General features: G+C 42.9%; 1 protein-coding gene across 7 annotated transcripts in view; it reads right to left on the reverse strand.

The window, feature by feature from the left end:
• The window catches only part of ERG (ETS transcription factor ERG), a 106,801-nt gene that overhangs the window by 11,163 nt on the left and 76,455 nt on the right, over positions 1-19,183 (reverse strand). For 5 of the 7 annotated variants that reach the window (XM_032678194.1, XM_032678201.1, XM_032678195.1 and 2 more), the window contains exons 3-6: positions 7,543-7,694; positions 4,378-4,581; positions 3,348-3,428; positions 1,328-1,399 (exon numbers count right to left, since the gene is read on the reverse strand). In XM_032678194.1, coding sequence (XP_032534085.1) covers positions 1,328-1,399; positions 3,348-3,428; positions 4,378-4,581; positions 7,543-7,694 — 509 coding nt within the window. The remainder of the gene's footprint in view (positions 1-1,327; positions 1,400-3,347; positions 3,429-4,377; positions 4,582-7,542; positions 7,695-19,183) is intronic. The other 2 variants (XM_032678196.1, XM_032678198.1) reach the window with 1 other exon arrangement.

The following is a 19,183-nucleotide window of genomic DNA, read 5'->3' on the forward strand; positions in this document are numbered from 1 at the left end:
AGGGCCTCCCCACCCTCACAGGGAAGAATTTCTTTCTAATATCCCATCTAACCCTGCCCTCTGTCAGTTTGAAACCATTCCTCCTTGTCCTGCCACTCCAGGCCCTTGGAAATCTCTCTCTCCATCTTCCTTGCAGGTTCCCTTCAGGCACTGGAAGTCCACAATTAAGTCACCCCAAAGCCTTTTTATTCACTCCTGTAGACAAATAAATGCAGCAGAAAAGCTTGTTCTCCAACAACCTGAGCGGGGTGGATTTGAACCCATAATGGCCTGGCAGTGGTTTCTTTATCTTATCTTAATCTTTTTTAATTATCAATTAACAAATCTACAGACATGCATATATACAAGTATAAAACTGTATATAAAATAGTTTCTTGTATGCATCATCTTGATTACACCCTAGAGAATAGATAAAATATTTGCTATCCAAACCCCCCTGGTTTTAAGGCAAAAATGTATCTTTTCACAAGAGCTTAGTCAATTCAAGTGCATGTCCCTTCAGAACACTTGGGTTTATGTCTCTGGCTCAGTAATGGATTTCCTTTAACTTTAATATTTTGCTGCAACTCCTCTTGATGTCTCATAGTACTTTGCACTCATTATTAGTAAAGCAAACGTCCAGATTAGGCATTTTTCCAGAATTTCTTGTGGTGAATTGGTAATATAAAGAAAAATCTGAGCTTCCTATCCACGTCCTCACGTTCTTTAATTATTCCCTTTAGCTTTTCACGACCAGCACATCCACAACAAACTCTCATGGGCTTTAAACATTTGAGCAAGAAGTACTTTCTTATGTCTTGATTTTTCTTATTGAAGTCTCTTAAACTCCCAATCAGATGTTTTGGGGTTTGCCTGCCTCAAACATAAATAAAAAGCAGATAGCAGGAGAAACATGCATCCTGCAGTTTTAGAGCGTTTTTACCCAATATGCTTCAAATAGGATTATAGAAGAGGGAAATTTTGTCTCATTTTACAAACACAGAACTTAAGCACAGTGAAAAGTGATTGGGCTGGGACAATGCAGCAGAAAACCTGAACAGAACTCAGTTTTCCTCATTCTCTGGTGCTTTAGACAGTAAATAAAGTTGTCTAAAAGCAGAGATATGTGGAAGAAACGGACTTATTAAACTGCTCTATTTAATCAACTCACTCTACACAATTATGTAAACACACATATATAATACAGGTATATATAATATATGTGTGTGTATTCAAAATACAGCCCAATATTTATGAAAAAAGAGAGTTAAAGGAGAAAAAGAATGAGATACTTCAAGAGATGAAAAGAGTAACAACACAGCATACAAAAGGTGGTCATTGTTCATACCTGGCCTGGTTGTAATTCTTTGTGTTGCTTCTGGATAAACTGATGTATTTGGAAAAATAAAAGTGGCACCTCCTAAAGAGAGAGAAGATGAAATAACACCTAAAGATTCATTTCCACAGCCCCTAAACCCACTGACATTTTCCCTCCTGTGTCTGAATAAAGACTATGAATAACTAATTTCTCTGTTAGGACTGTTATACATAAAAGTTCATTCTTAAAGTCTTTACACCTGTATAAATCCATTCAAATAACTGGATAAAACTCTGCAAAAATCTGTTTTAAGGAAGGGCAGTAAAGTTCAGGAAATCCTTCCTCTCTTCACCACAACCACCTCCACCTGGGCTTTGTACGTTCTGAAATAAAACTTCTTTGCCATTCCCCAAACAGGCTCACATTTTCAAACAGGGACTTTTGGGCCAGGCCCCCAGAAATTTCATTATACTCATAGAGTGGAAAAATTAAAAATGTTGAACTTGATGTAGAAAATAGTCCCTCACATATCTCAGGCACTGAAATTGCTCCAACTACCCCAATGGGCTCCTCATGACCCTCTCCAGGAACCTGAAAAGGGTCATAAGGAATTGTGTAATTACTGTTGACTTCAAGAATCATTTCTTTCTAACTTTTTTTATTCACTGAAAATCGATCAGCTAATTTCCCTGTGCTGATGATCAGCATGGTGTTATTCCCACTCCCAAGGACAGAGATGCAGACAATCTTATTTTGGTGAAATGAATGTCCAACTATCATTGTCAGTGCACATATATAGAAAAAGGTAACACAGAGAACTGCTGAACAACACTTGGATATCTCTGTATATGGAAGCTGTTTGGCAAATTAGAATCTCAAAAGCCAGAGATGGAAAAGTCCATCTATTTTTAAAAAGGACTTCAGGCTTACTCCAAACCACATCAAAATAAATGGAATTTGCTTTTTTGTTGCCTTTGGTGGGGTTTGCAGCAGGATTACAACCCACAGTAGGACTTTGTGTTTGCCACTGTGGCTGGTGGCAAACCTCTGCTCTCAGAGAGAGATCTTTAATCCGGTGAATTTTGCTGGAAAACTCACTCAAAGTGAAAAACTAAATAAAATATAAAAGAAGCACTGAAATCCAAGTCTTGTTTTCTTTTTCTTTTGCATTATCCTCTGTATTATCTTTTTCATTTCTCATAAAGGATTGTTATTTCTGGTCACTGTAGGTAACTAATACCCTCAGGCATGATCATGCAATATTCCAAACATCTTTAGTCAGCATGTACAACATACTGTATGTACAATTCCATGCCATCCTCTGTTGCACAACTGTTAAAGGTAAAATGTATTCTGAATTATTCTCATAAATATTTTAAGCCACATCCTGAAAGACAGATGCTTTTGAGGCAAGTGTCATTCTCCTACCTAAACTCAACAGTTTTCTGGGCCAAATCAACAGAAAGGTGAATATCCACAAAAATTGTTTTACATCCGGATCATACTTAGTGGAGATTACAACACCAAACTTAGTGGAATTTCCAGCTCACATAGCTAGAAAATGAGATAAGCAGACTGCCTAAATAGCAACTGTATTGATTACTACAATATTTGCTCCATGGAAGGAGACATCCCCATTCACCAGAGCCCAAAGCACTCAGGCAAGTGCTGAAGCACTTTTGAGCTCCAACAGGTTGCTAGGGACCTGTGGAGTAGATCTGACAGTACAATGAGACAGAATGAGAAAAAAAAGTCCTCACATAAAAGGATAAAAGGCCCCAAACCTGCAGTTTATCGTGAGTGAGGGACCCCCTTCTCTTGCAGGACACAAGAAATCACCAGCAAGACCATTTTTGTGCCATCTGGCCCTGTGTGATCCCACCTGTTCTCCGTGTGTCTGCGCATAAAACTCACACAGACAGCGAGGAGAGGATCCACTTGTCTCCCTCCTGGATTTACCACTTCCATTTTTTTTAGCAAGCAACCCATAAAGAGGAATCCTGTGCTTTTCCAAGATGCCCTATAGCAATGGGAGCAGTGCCAGCATTACCTGTGTTTCTAGCATGCATTAACCGTGGAGAGTTTTGTAAGGCCTTATCAACATCATCTGAAGTCAAATGTGGAAGAGGAGCTACAAAACAAAACAAAAAGCAACACCAAAACGTAAAAAAAAAAATCTGTGAATTATCTTTTTTTTAAACCATATTTTTTTTCCCCTGACAGGATTGTCTGAATGCGAGTCTGTCCAGAGTTCCAACCTGCACTTTGGAGGGAGGGGTGTTTGCTACAGCTTAAACCAGGGCATTCATTTATTCAATTTATTCCACATTATGAATGCACAGTATTTCTGAGCTGGTTTCCTGGCAGTGTGCGTGTGGAGAAGACTGCACCGCACTGGTGTTGCAATGCTGGTTGTTGTTTTTTATTCTAAAAACCATCTTCATTTTAACTTCTTAAAATTTTCCTCAAGCTTAGGTGAAAACCCTCATCCCTTCTTTCCCTTTGAAATGCTAACCAAGCACCACAATCAATTTGCATTTGGACTCCAGGGACTGTTCCTTTTTTTCCCATGAATTTACAGAATTTTAATTCAATTCAGTTAAATCTCCCTGATCCTATTCAGAGGGCAGCAAACTGCTGCCAGTCCTTCAAATCATGCCTGGAATTCGCTTCATGAATCAATATTTATGCTCTTGTTTAGCATCCTCATCATTAAAATGGAAAGAAATGAGTATGTGACCAGAAAAAACATTAGCACTGAATCCCATATGATTTTCTTCCTACATGATGCTGATGAATATGCTGAATTTCAGCTTGATTTTCCTCTGAGATGGATACGCAGAAAGATTCCCTGACTCTTTCCTTCGATGGACATGAGCGACAGCCAACTGAAATTAATGGGAATCTTTCCATCAAACTCAAAAGGCCTTGGATCATGTTCCCTACTGTGTTCTTAGGAACAGCAACATCTGCAAACCCAGTTAAGTCATCCACAAAGTTATCCACACCACGAAATCTAAGACTGGCATCAGCCACAGACCGACCGCAGGCTCTACCGCGGTGACGGAGAACTGGCTTACTCTCTCTGAGGTAGTGTAGGTGTGACAGGAGGATGTCTGCATTGTAGCTTGGGGTGAGCCTCTGGAAGTCATCTTTGGTCATTTTGCAGAGCTCCTTCCCATCGATGTTCTGGAACAACAAGATGTCCACGTCCGGGAGCCCGTACTCCTTCACCGCCCACTCCAGCCACTGGCGCACGTGGTCTGTGCTCCATAACGTGGGATCTGGGGGTGGCACAAACCACAAAAATCAGGGAGAGAAGGGTGAGTGTTGATGCACTGGACCAGTGCAAAATAAATGTAGGCACAGACAAACTGGAGACACCTTAATCCCCTGTTTGTTGACTGCTGGAGGTGCACGAGGAATTAATTTGGCGTGTTGAGTGCAAGAGTGAATAACTGCCTGTGGAAAACTGTTAGGGAAGAGCTGTGAGCTCTGAGTGTTACCAACAATCCCTGAGCTCATTCTCTCATTTATTTATTTATTTCTCCCATGCCATTAGTTTTATCCACTGATTAACAGATTGTTCTGGAACAAGATGTCCACACCTGGAAGGTCGTAACTCCTCTGCCCATTCCAGTCTCAAGGGAGAATAACTGTCTGTGGGAAACTGATAGGGAAGAGCTGTGAGCTGAGTGTTAACAAAAGCTCTGCTGCTGAATGAGTTCCTCCTCTCATTTAGTTCTTCTGTCTCATAAGTTTTACCCACAGATTAACAGAGGTTTCTACCCACCAACAGCTCTGCAACTCGTAGCTGAACAATTTTCAAAGCTCCGTGTTGAATCTGTGTCTTTATTCAAGTGAAATTTCCACTCATGTCAGATCTACACTTTCTTGGGTGTAGGCTTAGTAAGCACTCACAGATTTGACCAGTTATTTCATAAACTAGGGTAATATCATAACTAATATTAAAACATTCCACATTTTCTTTCCTGGATGCTGTGTTGTACTGGAGTACATTGCTACACCTGCCTGGGTTTTTGCTTAATACCTGTAGTATTGGCAAAACCATCTGGGGAAAAAAAAAAAAACAAACCAAAAACCAGTCCAGATTTGCAGCAAAATGTTTTTTAATGAATCCTTAATTTTAACTCTTTTTCCCCCTCTAAACTCCTCCTTTTCCATTTCTCTTCCATTTTACTTTTCGCTGCTCTTCAGTAAGGACCCAACACCATGAAGGTCCCTCAGGACCTTTAGTGAACCTCCCCACAACAGGAGCCATCTCCTACCATGAACAGTATATACTTTGTGCAGAGAAAAGTATTAAAGCCAAGGGGAAACAAATTCTTCAAGAGTTTCTGCCTTCCCACCTAAAAGACTCAGCGATTCTGTGACATCCTGAAGACTGAGAATGGAGCACATGGAGATCGATTGGCTGCTGTCCATGACATGGAAGTCTGCAGAAGGGTTGGGACTTTGATGATAACTTAAATAGCTTTTCTGTGGCTTAACTTCAGTGCCATTCCCTCTCTTTTGACCATTCAGGTTGGTCTGAAAGAGGTAAAGACCTCTTTCCACAGGGAATACCGAGAGACTCTCATGCTGTTGCTCATTCCTAATCCTTCATCCCTTTGTACCTCCCTTTTTCTAATACTTCTCTCAGCATTTTAAGTCTTGGGCTTCTCTGTTCTCTGCATTTCAGCAAAAAACACTTAAAAGAATGCCTCCATCTGGTATAAAATGTGTAGCAAACTAGAGGATGCAAATCTGGTGGTAAATCTGGGGTGTGGATGGGATTGGCCTCACCTACAGCAGAGAACTCTGACAACTACTTCAGTTTGGTTTGAAGTAAGCAACCAAACACCAGGAGGTTTATCAAAACATTTTGATTACGCCCATAATTTTTAAATTCTTATTTATGATAATTAGAATAAGAAAGTTGCCACAGCTGAAATACGACTTTTTCTTTTTCATTTGTGAATGTTGCCACATGAACTGCACACTGCCTATGCAGTAATCAAAACCTACTGATTTTTACCCATTAATTTCTTCCAGTGGCCTCAAGATAGTGACTGTGACATTCCTTAAATGTCACTCAAATCCACCTTGAAACACACCTCCAGGAACACACTAAGAAAAAAATACCTTGCTGAGCTAAGGGTTGCTAAAAGACTAAAAAATGCCAAACACCAGGAAGATAAATATCTTAGAAGAATATTTAAATGTCACATATTTCAGTGTGGTCTCCTTCCAGTTGGCAGGACACTCATTACTAAGTGTATCACTCTTCTGTCTTCAGGACAGAATTGACAATACCATTGCAGAGGACACTGCAACAGATTTGTCCACACCTATCTTGACAAATAACTGAAATAATCACAGCTTGCAAAATTGGCCACAGTCAGTACTCTTGCACGTCTTAGCAACTGAAAAACTGTAAGAATGTTAAGCAACAGAGCAGAGGCAGCAATATTTCAGATAGGCACATCTCTGCTGGGGAGGAACCAGCAGCAAAACATTCCCTCCTGCTTGCAGGTGTTGTGTTTATCCAGTGTGCATCCAGTGGTTTATCAACACCCACGTATGCCTCTGATTTTGGAAATGAGTCTGCTAATTGTTTTGCAAACCAGTCTTCCAGCAGAGGTTTGTCTGGAGGGCAAGAAGTGGATGTGCCTTCTTGGCCCATTAACTGCTGGATCCCACAGCCAAGCCTGCCAAGGCTAACCAGGAATTTCTCAACTGGGCTCTTACATTGCAGTGGAGTTGTCAGTTTGCTTATTAAAATGTTTTACACTGCCCAAACTCAGGGGAGACAACCCAGATAAAAGGCTTTGGATGCTCTGGTGGATTGTGCTTTTCATGTGCTTAGGGTGGTTTGGTATTTGGATTTCATGTGCTACAGTGATCCTTTCTCCCACACAGGCTGCACCCAGCTAGTCCATGGTCCAGGAAATGCAAGTGGTTCTTTTGCCCACTTTAGGGTGAAATCCTCCAAAAGGAGCTGGAGAAGTCAGATAAGATCTGAGTGTCTGTCATCAGCCAGTCCTGCTGGTGAATTGATAAGAATAGGTTGAGGAGGTGGCTTTGCTGAAATACTTCTCATCTCATTCTCTCACTAACCCTGGGAAATTACTGCTCTTTTCTTCCTGATTGCCACTTTTGTTCAAATCTCCTTAAATAATCTTAGCAAATTTCAGGGAAATGCAATTTTTTCCAGCTTGAAATTTTCAAGCAGGGGGTCTAACCTGCTGGCACAATGACTCTTCGTTCGTTGGTGGTCATGTTTGGGGGTGGAACGTGCTTCTCTTCCATGTAGTTTCCGTAGTTCATCCCAACACTGTCTGAGCCACTGACCATCTTCCCTCCTTTTGCCACACTGCAGTCATCAGGAGAATTCCTAGACAGAGAGGAAAGGTGTGCTTCTATTATTATTCCAATCCCTATTAATGCTGTTAGCAAAGAATCACCTTGAATGAAGTGGAAAAACAGGACTTGAGCGCCAGGGTTGGGCTGCCCCTGGAAAACTCAGTGACCCAGTGACTCTGCTGATTCCTTCACTCAGTGGACCATATATTTATGTCTCCAAAACTACAAACACTAATGATTTACTCTCAGAGACCAACATGGAATGGAGGCTTGTCCATGAGCTTGCTCGGCCTGGTGGTTGCGTTTCTCCTTCCAAACACCTCACAGGCGACTCAGCAAACACAGAGCTGCACCCAACGCGAATTTTCTGAGGGAAAACTATTATTAGTTGCCGTTGTCCAAGCAGTCCAAGGCTTGGACAGCTTCCCATCTCCTCTGCCATCGCTTTATGCCACTCAATGTCACACTTTTCCACGTGTGGCTCCCAGAAAAGGAGCATTTGCCAAAGCCACGGTTCTTAATACCACACACACGACTGGAAAAACCTTTCAGCTCCCGACCAGCCCAGTCTCCATGGCACTGTAGTCAGGGAATGGAAACCTGTAGAGGATCTGCAACCAGACACCTCTTTAATTTTGGCTCTGCCTTCTGAATAGAGCCTTCAGGTTTAACGTCCCACGGGGGGTTCCCTAATGGCATTTTAATTGCATCACAGTTTTCTTTCTGGCAGACACAAGACATATTTGTCCCTTAATTTAATGTCTACAACGTGTTTCATCAGGGAGAGAAAAATTGTTACGAAAATCAAAACAAAGAACACAGCCATGGGGAATACCTGGAAATGTAAAGGGGCTGCTTGGCAAGGGAAGGAGGGTGTTAGCTGGGTTTGGGGTTTTTTAGTGATACTTCATTACTGACAAGCTTTCTTTTAGTCCTACCATTTAACTCCTGAAACTGTACTGTGGGCTTACTAAACAAGCAGAAAGTCACAGAATCACAGAATAACAGAATCCTAGAACCATGGAATGGTTTGGGTTGGAAGGGACCTTAAAGATCATCCAGTCCCACCCCCTGCCAAGGGCAGGGACACCTCCCACTAGACCAGGTTGCTCCAAACCCCGTCCAACCTGGCCTTGGGCACTTCCAGGGATCCAGGGGCAGCCACAGCTTCTCTAGGCAACCTGTGCCAGGGCCTCTCCACCCTCATAGCCAAGAATTTCTTCCTAATATCCAATCTAACCCCGCCCTCCTTCAGCTCAAGGCCATTCCCCCTTGTCCTGTCACTCCAGGCCCTATAGGAAAGTCCCTTTTCAACTTTCTTGTAGCTCCTTTAGGCACTGGAAAGTTCCCCAAGGTCTCCCTGGAGCCTTCTCTAGACTGAACAATCCCAAATCTCTTGCCCTGTCTCCATAGTAGAGGTGCTCCACCCCTGGGATAAATTTAGTGGCCTCCTCTGGACTCTAAGTCAGCTTGTGATGCTTCATTTGCTTCCAATTAATTTTCAGTCTAGAGAACCAAGAGACCCTCCAAGACCCAGACTGCTGAAAGTGCTTTTCAGGATCTGCCCCTCAAAACGTGTTTAACCCAGATCCTCTTGCTTTCCCCAGCTCGGAAATTCCATTGGAAATCCTTGCAAGCAGCAACGTCACCGTGAGCCCACCAGTGGTCAGAACACACGTGTCTTCCCAGAAGGGTTTTGCTATTGTTTGAAGGCAAAAGAGGGAAAATTATGTATAGTTTGGATCAACATCTGTCCAACATACGACAAAAGGATGTGGCAGATATTTTATCCCATTCCCAAGCGACTCAGTTGACTGCTCAGCACTACCATGGCTAGGGAAGTAATGCAATTATAATTCTCACACATGTGCTTTAAAAAAAGTAACCAGCCCTTGGAAAGTTGAGAAGACTTCTTGAAAATCTTAGATACTAAAATTACATTTTTTATATATATATATCAGGTTTTTTCTATGCAGTGTTTCTACTAATTTTACCCCCTTAATGTATATATATAAAAGAAAATTTAAATGCTGATGGTTTTCAGTTTAAAAATAAAATATATTCATATTCCATATGAAATGTGCCTTGTGTAAAGCCCTGGAACTGCTCTGTCAGCCACAGGGATGAATAACAACCACAAGGAAGATACAGTCAGCACCTGCCCTTGGGAGGTGGGGAATTCAGCCTTTCCTCTAAAAACCAGAGCACTTGGGCACTACTCTCCCAGGTTTAATTTTGCTCTCCTACTACACACCACTAATTATAATCCTGGGCTGTAGCTATTTCTGCCTAAGCAGAGCTGAGCAAAACAAAGCAACGTTTTCTTTTGGACATAAAACGTTGAAAAAGAGCTTTTGTGACGGTTCCTTGGGACCAAAATGTTGGATTTTTCTATTTACTTTAATGAACAGAAATGGCATGTATGCATAAGTGAGTCTGCACACTAAATCATGTGTATTAGGAAACATCCTCCTCCTCCTGCCCTTAGACCTGTGCAGATGTGCACCATGACTTCCAAAAGCAATTATGGTACAAAGAACTCTTTGGCCCATTCACTGACTTTTTAGGGATGTTTTGGGGAAATGGAGAGCCAGGAGCATCCTTTAATCTAACTGGCACCGTTATTTTTTTTATTGTTTTTCACTTGGAACTCGGGATACAAGAACCCCAAAGTCTTTCTGCTGATGTGAAATATCCCATCGGCACAGCCCACACCACTTCTAGGGGCAATTGTACATGAAAAACACTCTTGTAAACACTGAACAGCAAATGATGTGAAAGATCCAGTAGCACACAACTTCTGGCAACCTGACAGGGCTTCTGACATGGTTTTCTGATCTGAATATAAACACACAGGGGTGGGGGAGAAGATCATAAATAAGTCATAACTTTTCATCAAGATTCAGAAGCAGATGGTCAAGAGCTCACTGGGTGGACAAGCAAATCAAATCTCATTCATCAAATCTCCCAAGACCAAGCTTAACTTTGAGCACTTAAGTAGCTCCATGGGACTAAATAGGACTACTCAGATATTTCAAATTGAGTGTGGGCTCAAAACCACTGAGTCAGGGCTTAGTTCAACTGCCTGGAACGGACTTCCACAGTACAGAAAACTGAAAATGCAAACAGACACTAGAAAATGGTTTTTCTAGTGCCCAGAACAACAAGAGAGTGATTGTCTACAAAGGTGGTTTGTTTTTTTTTTTAGGACTTTCTGTGAGTCTGCTTTATTTCTGAGCCACCAGGGTGGAAAAGCAGCTTTTGGAAAGCGTGTCCAGTGCAAAAGGTGCAGCTTTGCAGTGATTCATCCTCAGCTCCGGGTCTGAAATGAAACACAAGATGTTTTTCTTTGCAGTTGCATGTTATTCTTACCCTTTGTAAATATACTGTGTTACACCTGGAATTTACACGAAAAACATTTAAAAACCTAAAAAGAGGGAAGACTTCAGACAATCATGGCACCCAAGAACAGTCCAGGTCTGAGCTGATTCAGCTCTGATTGCTGATAAATGCCTGTTGAGAAAGTATTTCCCCACAGGACCTCGGACCTGGAAGCATCACCTTTAGGCAGGGTTACTTAAAATTGAGCTGATTTGATGGTTAAATTTATCACTCACTCCTACTGAAGCTTATTGGAGTTTTGCCAGCCACTGACTCTGATGAAAGCAGATGTAAGTTCATAAATAAGTGTATGAAACACATTTTTTCCCCTTCACTATGCTACTATTTTCCCCATGTGACAGAGAACACCTGTGTTGTGTTAAAATGCAAGGTGTCAGAGAAATACAGATTAAGAATCAGCAAAATTCTGCCTGATCTCTGTGACATTCCTACAACACAAACTCCTCTCTTTAATATTTCCAAAGTTCACAGAGAAATAAATGAAAAAAAAAATTGTATTGTCCAAATATCTATATGTCTTTACAAGTTTGTTTAATTATCCAAGCTTAGATAACTTTCTTACTTATAGAAAAGGGGTTTCAGGAGGGTAGAGAAGTGTAAGGATATCTTTGAGCAGCTTTCCATGCATGGTCTCCATGTGAGGTCAGAGGACAGGCTGAGCTACCAGAACTTTCCTTCTGGGAGGATCTTGTAAACCAATCATGACACTTTCCTACAGGATAAAGATTGATCTCCTCACCTCTTCTCTGTCATTTTGCAATGCCACTGATCTGAGAAAAAGGGGAAGGACCCCAGCAGGACTGTGATGCCCCCACCCCATCCTTATGTACAGGAGGGAGAGCTCCACAAACCAGCTCCCTCCCACGATTTGGGCCAACATATTCAAATTCATATTTAGCAAAAATGACATCCTGCAAAGGTCAGCTCATACTGAGAGGATTGCAAAGCACGTTCAGGCTCATCTCCACTCACTGCAGCTACTCAAGCTGTGGTGGATTTGGACAGTGCTTCCTTCCCAGAATGGTTTGTCACTGAAAAAATGGCCTATGAAGAGAAAACTCAAAACTTCCCTGAGATTTCTTACTTAGAGGTAAGTAGAGATTTCTTACTTACATTGGGGGCAACCCAACCCTCCCTGGGGAGAAGGAGCCTGTGCTTCCCAGCCACTGGAGCAGGAGCAGGGATGCACCAGCAGCTTTGCAAGGCCCGGGAGCTGCTTGCCTGGCATCGAAGGTGATCTCTGTGGGTATTAAGTGAGACTCTGAAAAGAGTTTCCAGAGGGGATATTAGAGACCCCAACACTTGCTACAGAATCACAGAATCATAGAAATGTTGGGTTGGAAGGGACCTTAAAGATCATCCAGTTCCATCCCCTGCCATGGACAGGGACACCTTCTTCTAGCCCAAGTTGCTCCAAGCCCCATCCAACCTGGCCTTGGACACTTCCAGGGATCCAGGGGCAGCCACAGCTTCTCTGAGAAACCTGTGCCAGGGCCTCCTCACCTTCATAGCCAAGAATTTCTTCTCAATATCCCATCTAACCCTGCCCTCTGTCAGTTTGAAGCCATTCCCCCTTATCTTGTCGCTCCAGGCCCTTGGAAATAGTCTCTCTTCATCTTTCTTGTCAGCTCCTTCAGGTCCTAGAAGGCCACAATCAGGTCACCCCAAAGCTTCCCTTCTCCAGGCTGAACAATCCCAGCTCTCCCAGCCTTTCCTCCCAGCAGAGCTGCTCCATCCCTCTGATCCTCTTGGTGCCTCCTCTGGACTGTCTCCAGCTGCTCTGGCAGCTCAGTGCCCACCACACACACTCACCCCCCACCACCTGGACGTGGCTTCTCAGCATCTTCTGTGCACACACCAGGCAGAGTCCTGCACATGCACCAAACCCTCTGCTCCTGGGCAGGCACCTGCCCTTAAAAATGCTGCCTGGGGTGCTCACACAGGTTCCTGCTCAACTGCTCAGTGAACCAGGGTGGGGAGCTGCTTCCCCAGCAAGTACTTAAATAAGTAAAGAAATGGGTGGGTGGGTAAATAACTCAGGGCTAGTTAAAACCTGAGTCACTCCCCCACCCGTGTGTGGTGGCTGTGGGAAGGGGATGCTTCCCCTCAGGAAAGGGGATGGCCGGGGTGGGGAAAAGATGCTGAGGACTGTGGAAGGGAGGGAAGCCCCTAAGGATGCACACCAGTGGCTTAAAGTGATGCTGAAGCCACGGTGACAGGCTGTTTATATTTGCTATATGGTGTCAAAAGTAGGACTAAGAAGACAGAAGAAAAAAAAAAGATAAACAAGATATATAAATTCTTTGCAGACAGGGTGATTAGATACTGGAATTAGATATTGGAATGGGCTGCCCAGGGATGTGGTGGAGTCCCCAGCCCTGGAGGTGCCCAAGGAAGGACTGGATGTGGCACTCAGTGCTCTGGGTTGGGGGACAAGGTGGAGGTTGGGCACAGGTTGGACCTCACGATCTCAGAGGTCTTTTCCAACCTAAATGATTCTGGGATTCTGTGACAAACCAAGTCCTCCTAGGTCCACTCAGTCATGGCAGAGCACAGCTCCACATGGGCAGTGGTAACCAAAAGTGTTCAGCAGCCCCAACAGATCATGGCAATGGAGAGGCTGGGGCTGGGGCAGCCCCACACGAACACAACCCTGCAGCACCCAAAACACGGGGATTAATCACTGTGTGGGGTGCCCTGTGCTCGGTAGGTGCTCAGGGCTACACGGGGCTGTCCCAGGGGTCACCTGGAAACATCACCTAGAGGTGCCTCTGGTTCCTTTCTCCAGAGAAAGAAGAAAGCCAACACCACACGCCAACACACACAACGTCCTTGGCTTTCCTCAGGCGAAACGGGAGGTGCACATTTATCGAGCTGCTCATGCAGCAACCGTTCATTTCCAATCAAACAACAACTTCGACTAAATCAATCTTTTCTTTTTCTATTCTTTTCCCCTTCGCTTTCCCTGGCTATCCTGCAGCCCACAGCTGCTCCAAGCCTTAAGGCCATCATGGCAAATTAAGGCAGTCAGCATCTGGCTCACTAGAGGCCAGTCAAGCTATAAATATTACCAGCCTGGCTCTTTGTGTTCACAGTGTGGGGAAACAGCTGGTTTAAGTTTGACTGCACGTTGTCATTTCTCCATTAGCGCAAACACTTCAATATTTCTTACGTGTCAGGTTGGAGTGAAGAAAGGGAAAGAAGGGAAGGGGGTCACGAAAAGCCAAAGCTAAGAAATGATGTTCTGTATATATACATAATTTACAATTAGATTGCTGCCTGGGAGAAGGCTGAGGTCTGACATGGTGATAGCTAGGCCAAAGCCACAACGACTTCCCAGTTGGCCTATAACTTTCAGGACCTATTTTCTCTTGTTTTTCTTTTATTATTTTTATAGAAATTCTATTATAATGGTAACGGATTACATTTCTCAAATTGTATTTCATTTCAAGAGCTCGTAAGACTGTTGTATTTGTGGTTTCGTGAAATATGAAATACAGGGAGACGGGGCCCTTCCCAAACCACATGTGCCTTCTTTTGTGGGCAGGGATCATATAGAAAGTTAGTAAAGTAGTATGCCAGGCATAAACAGAAGTGACATCCTGTATGGAAACCATAATCCCCTGTGTCTGTGGAATGTCTGCTGATTTTCGTGATTAACTTTATCGGGCTGTGAGGCCGACGAGTGCAAAATGGTAAAGCCAATGATCAGCCCCTTTTCTTACCTTCTGTTTTGTCTTAAAAAGCTGTTCCCAAACTTTAAATACTGAACAGCCCCACCGATGTCACCCTGATCAAAATAAAACACCTATTAATGAAGGGGGAGAGGAGTCAGAGACAACCTGACTGTGCCATGCCAGCCAGGGGGGACACCACAACCCTCAGCTCTAAATCCTGCAGACACAGGAAATCCTCTATCGGAAATCAAGAAGTAATGATACCAATAGTCCTAAAAAATGACAGTGATCACAGCTCTTGTGGGGTCCTCTGTCATTATTTGGAGCCTATTTATGTATTTCACTTTGCTTGAAATTCGGTGGCCAATCCAAAATGTATCCATGCCAATCCTGAATGAGCCCATTTATCCCAGAGTGGAAAGCTCCTTAGCCAGCACCTGCCAGCCCAGTACCCCCAAAAAACTGCAAAAGAAAAACAAACATAGTTATAGTATCAGTGAGCTGAGTTTGTTTTTCTCTTTGGCAACATGTTTGCCTCAAGGATGGAGCCAAACCATGCACACACACACGTAAGTATTGGTGCTAAACTGGTGGATTTTTCAGAGCAAACAGAAACTTCTTGGAGCAGTCACACACGGAGAAGATCCTGAATTTGCAGTTTTTCCAGTTTGGTTGGCAGCCACTCCACCAGCCACCCAGTCAGTGGGAAAAAAGATTATCAGCCTGAGATAACTGATGTCTTTTTACCCAAGACTATGGGAAAAACATTACTTTATACAGGCAGCTCCAATAAGTGCATTAGGAAAGGCCTGCTCTTAAGACAGATCTCCCTGGGCTGACGTAGAGGGGCTGACTCAAGCCCTGCTGGAGACTGAGGAGAGAGTCCCATGGACTGCAGCGGGGTTTGGACCATGCCTGTTGTTTAGTCTGAGCTGAGGTTTCCCAGGAATACCAGGGCTGCATGCCAGTGGTGCACCACCAGATGTGGAAGGGATGGCGCCGCGCCCCCGCCGCAGGGTTGTGCTCCAGGGGTGGAAAAAGCCATGCCCTTGAAAAACAAGTGATGTCAGGGGCATTGCTGCAGCTCAGCCCTGTTTATCCAAGTACTGGACACTCGTAAGGTGGGTGTCAGGAGGGTGGTACCGGGCTCTTCTCGGCGGTGCCCAGAGACAGGACGAGGAGCAACGGCCATAAACTAAAACACGAGAAGTTCCACCTCAACATGAGGGAGAACTTATTTCCCTGGAAGGTGAAGACCATTGGAACAGCAGCCCAGGGAAGGTGTGGAGTCTCCTTCTCTGGGCAGCTGTTCCAGTGCCCTTCACCCTCCATGGAAAGAAGTTCGTCCTTACGTTGAAACTTCCTCAAGCTCTAGATATTCCAAACCCATCGGGACATGTTCCTGTGTCACCTGCTCCAGGTGACCCTGCCTTGGCAGGGGAGTTGGACTGGATGATGTCCAGAGGTCCCTTCCACCCCTGACAATTCTGTGACTCGGGGATTCTGTGAAAGTTTGCAAATGCTCTAACTTGGTCCATCAGTATCCAACCACAGACTGGAATGTGATGCAGATCCCGCCAGCCTGGATCCTGGGAGCGGGATGGCTCTGCTGTGGTGGGAATTCAGAGCTCCACATGGATGACTGCACCCTCCTCAGTGCCCACGCACAGCAGCTGTCAACACATCCAGACTGTGCAATGTACCTCGAGTGCTGCCTATTCTGATTTGCTGGCTTGGATAGCACAAAATAGCTACTCCTTAGAAGACTTTACATCAAGGGGAAAGTTAAAAAAAACCCCAACAAGAAAACTTGAGGTCACCCTGTGCTCTGAAAACTCCTTCTGTGTGTTAGATGTGCTCAACCCAGCCAGTACAGAGGCCCTTTGATGAAAATTCAGGCAAAGAAAAAATGGTGTTTCCCAAAAGAGTCAGCACAAAAGATGTATTAAGTGATAATTTCACTCTCAAATGGTTTTCAAGCAACAATTGGTAGCACTTAAATCAACATTTTGCACATTATTAAATCTTAAGGGCAACTAATTATTTCTGGCATTTATTTAAAACTCCTGTGATCAGCCAAGCTGATGTTGGAAAGCTTCTGCTGTGCTTTCACTGCAGTTCACTTTCAAAAATACCTCCTCAGTGAAATCATCACGCTGCAAATGAAATCTGAATAAGACTCTGTGCTTCACCTCGGCCTGCCTTAAAAAAAAAAAGGATTATCTACCAGTAAATGTGGTTATTCCAAGCTACCTTTGTACAGTCCCACCCCTGGGCACGGTAGAGCCCCATGGGCGAGTGTATTCCAAGATTCCTGGACAATCCCCGGATTTAAATGTTGTTTAAGCAGCACCCAGGTCCTCCTGAGAGCATTTTCACAGGAGTGGATTTCTCCCTAAATGCATAACATGAATTGTGGTAGAATTGCTCGTGCTTAATTTGATAAAATATGTAAAGAATGATAAACAGAACAATAAATAACGGTGTGGCACATGCAACCTACAGATTTATATATATTTATAAATATATATAAAATATATATAAATAAATATATATATATAAAACACTATACCAGGGTGAATCTTTTGGTCTGACTCAAGAGCAATAAATAACAGGAAACACTATTATTACATTCAGGTGAAAGATTGACTCTATGGGGGCACAAAAGGTCTCATTAGATTTATGTACCTGGGAGAAATATAGTGGTTGTACCTACATAACATATTTAAAGAAACTCAATTTGATACCATCTGTGACAATCTGCATTATTTATGCAACAACAGCAAGGTAAATGACAGCTTTAATTTAAACTTTTCAGGCTTTATTTAATTTAAGGTGGGCCCTCAGGCTGTATTTTCTGGTGGGTTTAGCTCTAAAAATGCTGTTATTATTAAAGGAAACTGGGTAGCTAATCCCTCTGAAAATAACCCTTTAATTTTATTCTAATGGTATTTTTTTTTGGTATTCACAGGAATGCCAGTTATGATTTGAGGTTTAATGTAAGGCAATTACAGGTAAAGTATATGTGGGAAAAGTCCTACCAGACGAGCACATTTTTCTACTTAATTGTGGATGTCTAAAGAGTTCAGTGTGCTCCTAACATTTTACACCCTCTCCCAGATGACAGAATATATGGCCAGGAAATAAAGTGAGAAGGGAGAACTGGACAGCAAATATTGCCATTTTAACTCCTCCCTGCTCACCCCTTTGTGGGGTCTCATATCCTACTTTGCATCCTCTTTACACTGAATTATTCAGACCCAGGTGCCCAGGAAGACAATTCCAGAGGATACACTCTGGGGATCCTCCAGGTAGCACTTCCACGGCTCAGCAAAGTGGTGTCATATTTTAGACTCCTTTGGGACCACCCAGATTTTTAAATGGGTGTAAACAGAGCAGGTACAGCTTTACTAAAAATGAAAAGTGGCTCCAGCTACTGCACGTGTTAATTTTCAACACAGGAAGTATTTTTTAACAAGTGAGCATTTCATTTAAGGCAACAAATTTATGCACTGCAAAAGAGCAGGGTGGGGAAACCTCCTGCAGAAAAGAAAAATGCAAAGTGACCTACAGAATCACAGGGTACCACCAATCTGATACACACTTTTTTGTCCCCCTAAAACTGGCTGGAATTTCACATACTAGGAAGATTCCAATCCCCAAAGTGTAATAAAACCCTACATATGACATACACATGTGTATGTGAGTTTTAGAAGTGCCACAATGCCTTTATTTTTGTTACTTGGCAGTGTTAGTTCTCCATTAAAAGTGTATTATTTAAGATTTATCTTTTCAGGCATGAGTTAGGCCTTATAAAATAATAGTTATTTGATTAAATAAATGGTGTTTTTTAATTATAATTTTTTTTGTGTGCATAGTATAAACATATATATGCACACAATTTTTTTGTTGTTGTTGTTCTGTTAATCTTTTTCTTTTTTGGTAGCTTGTAAGCAAATTTTTTTGTTTCTTTTTCAGCAAGTGTCATGTCTTAGGAACTGTAGTGAAGTATGAAATTTCTTTGTCCCAGGTAGGAGCTCTTTCAACAGGGGAGGCTGTCAAATCCAAGATTAATAACCTGCAACCCTGCTTTCAGGGTTGAAAGAATTACAATATAGAAAGAATTACATTGCATCCCATCGTATTTTCTTTAGGAAACCAATGTTCTGAGCAAAATCATTCTGCAGTTCAGAGCAGTAACTTGTACAACCTCTTCCAGAGTCACTGCTGAGCTGTTCATTTCCCAGTGGTGGTCACATTAAAAACCTCTGAGTGATGCTGTTCAGAGCAAAATTAAGAACCTATTCTTCATGTGCTGCTCAGCTGATTTGCACTAAACTCCAAATGATGGAGTAGGTAGACCTAATGCTATTTATTTTTAGAGAGGGGACACACAAAATTGCTTCTTTTCATCTCTTTACTTCTGCAGTGGTGGTAAAGG

This window comes from Chiroxiphia lanceolata, chromosome 2 (genome assembly GCF_009829145.1).
Source record: "Chiroxiphia lanceolata isolate bChiLan1 chromosome 2, bChiLan1.pri, whole genome shotgun sequence".
Taxonomy (NCBI): Eukaryota; Metazoa; Chordata; class Aves; order Passeriformes; family Pipridae; genus Chiroxiphia; species Chiroxiphia lanceolata.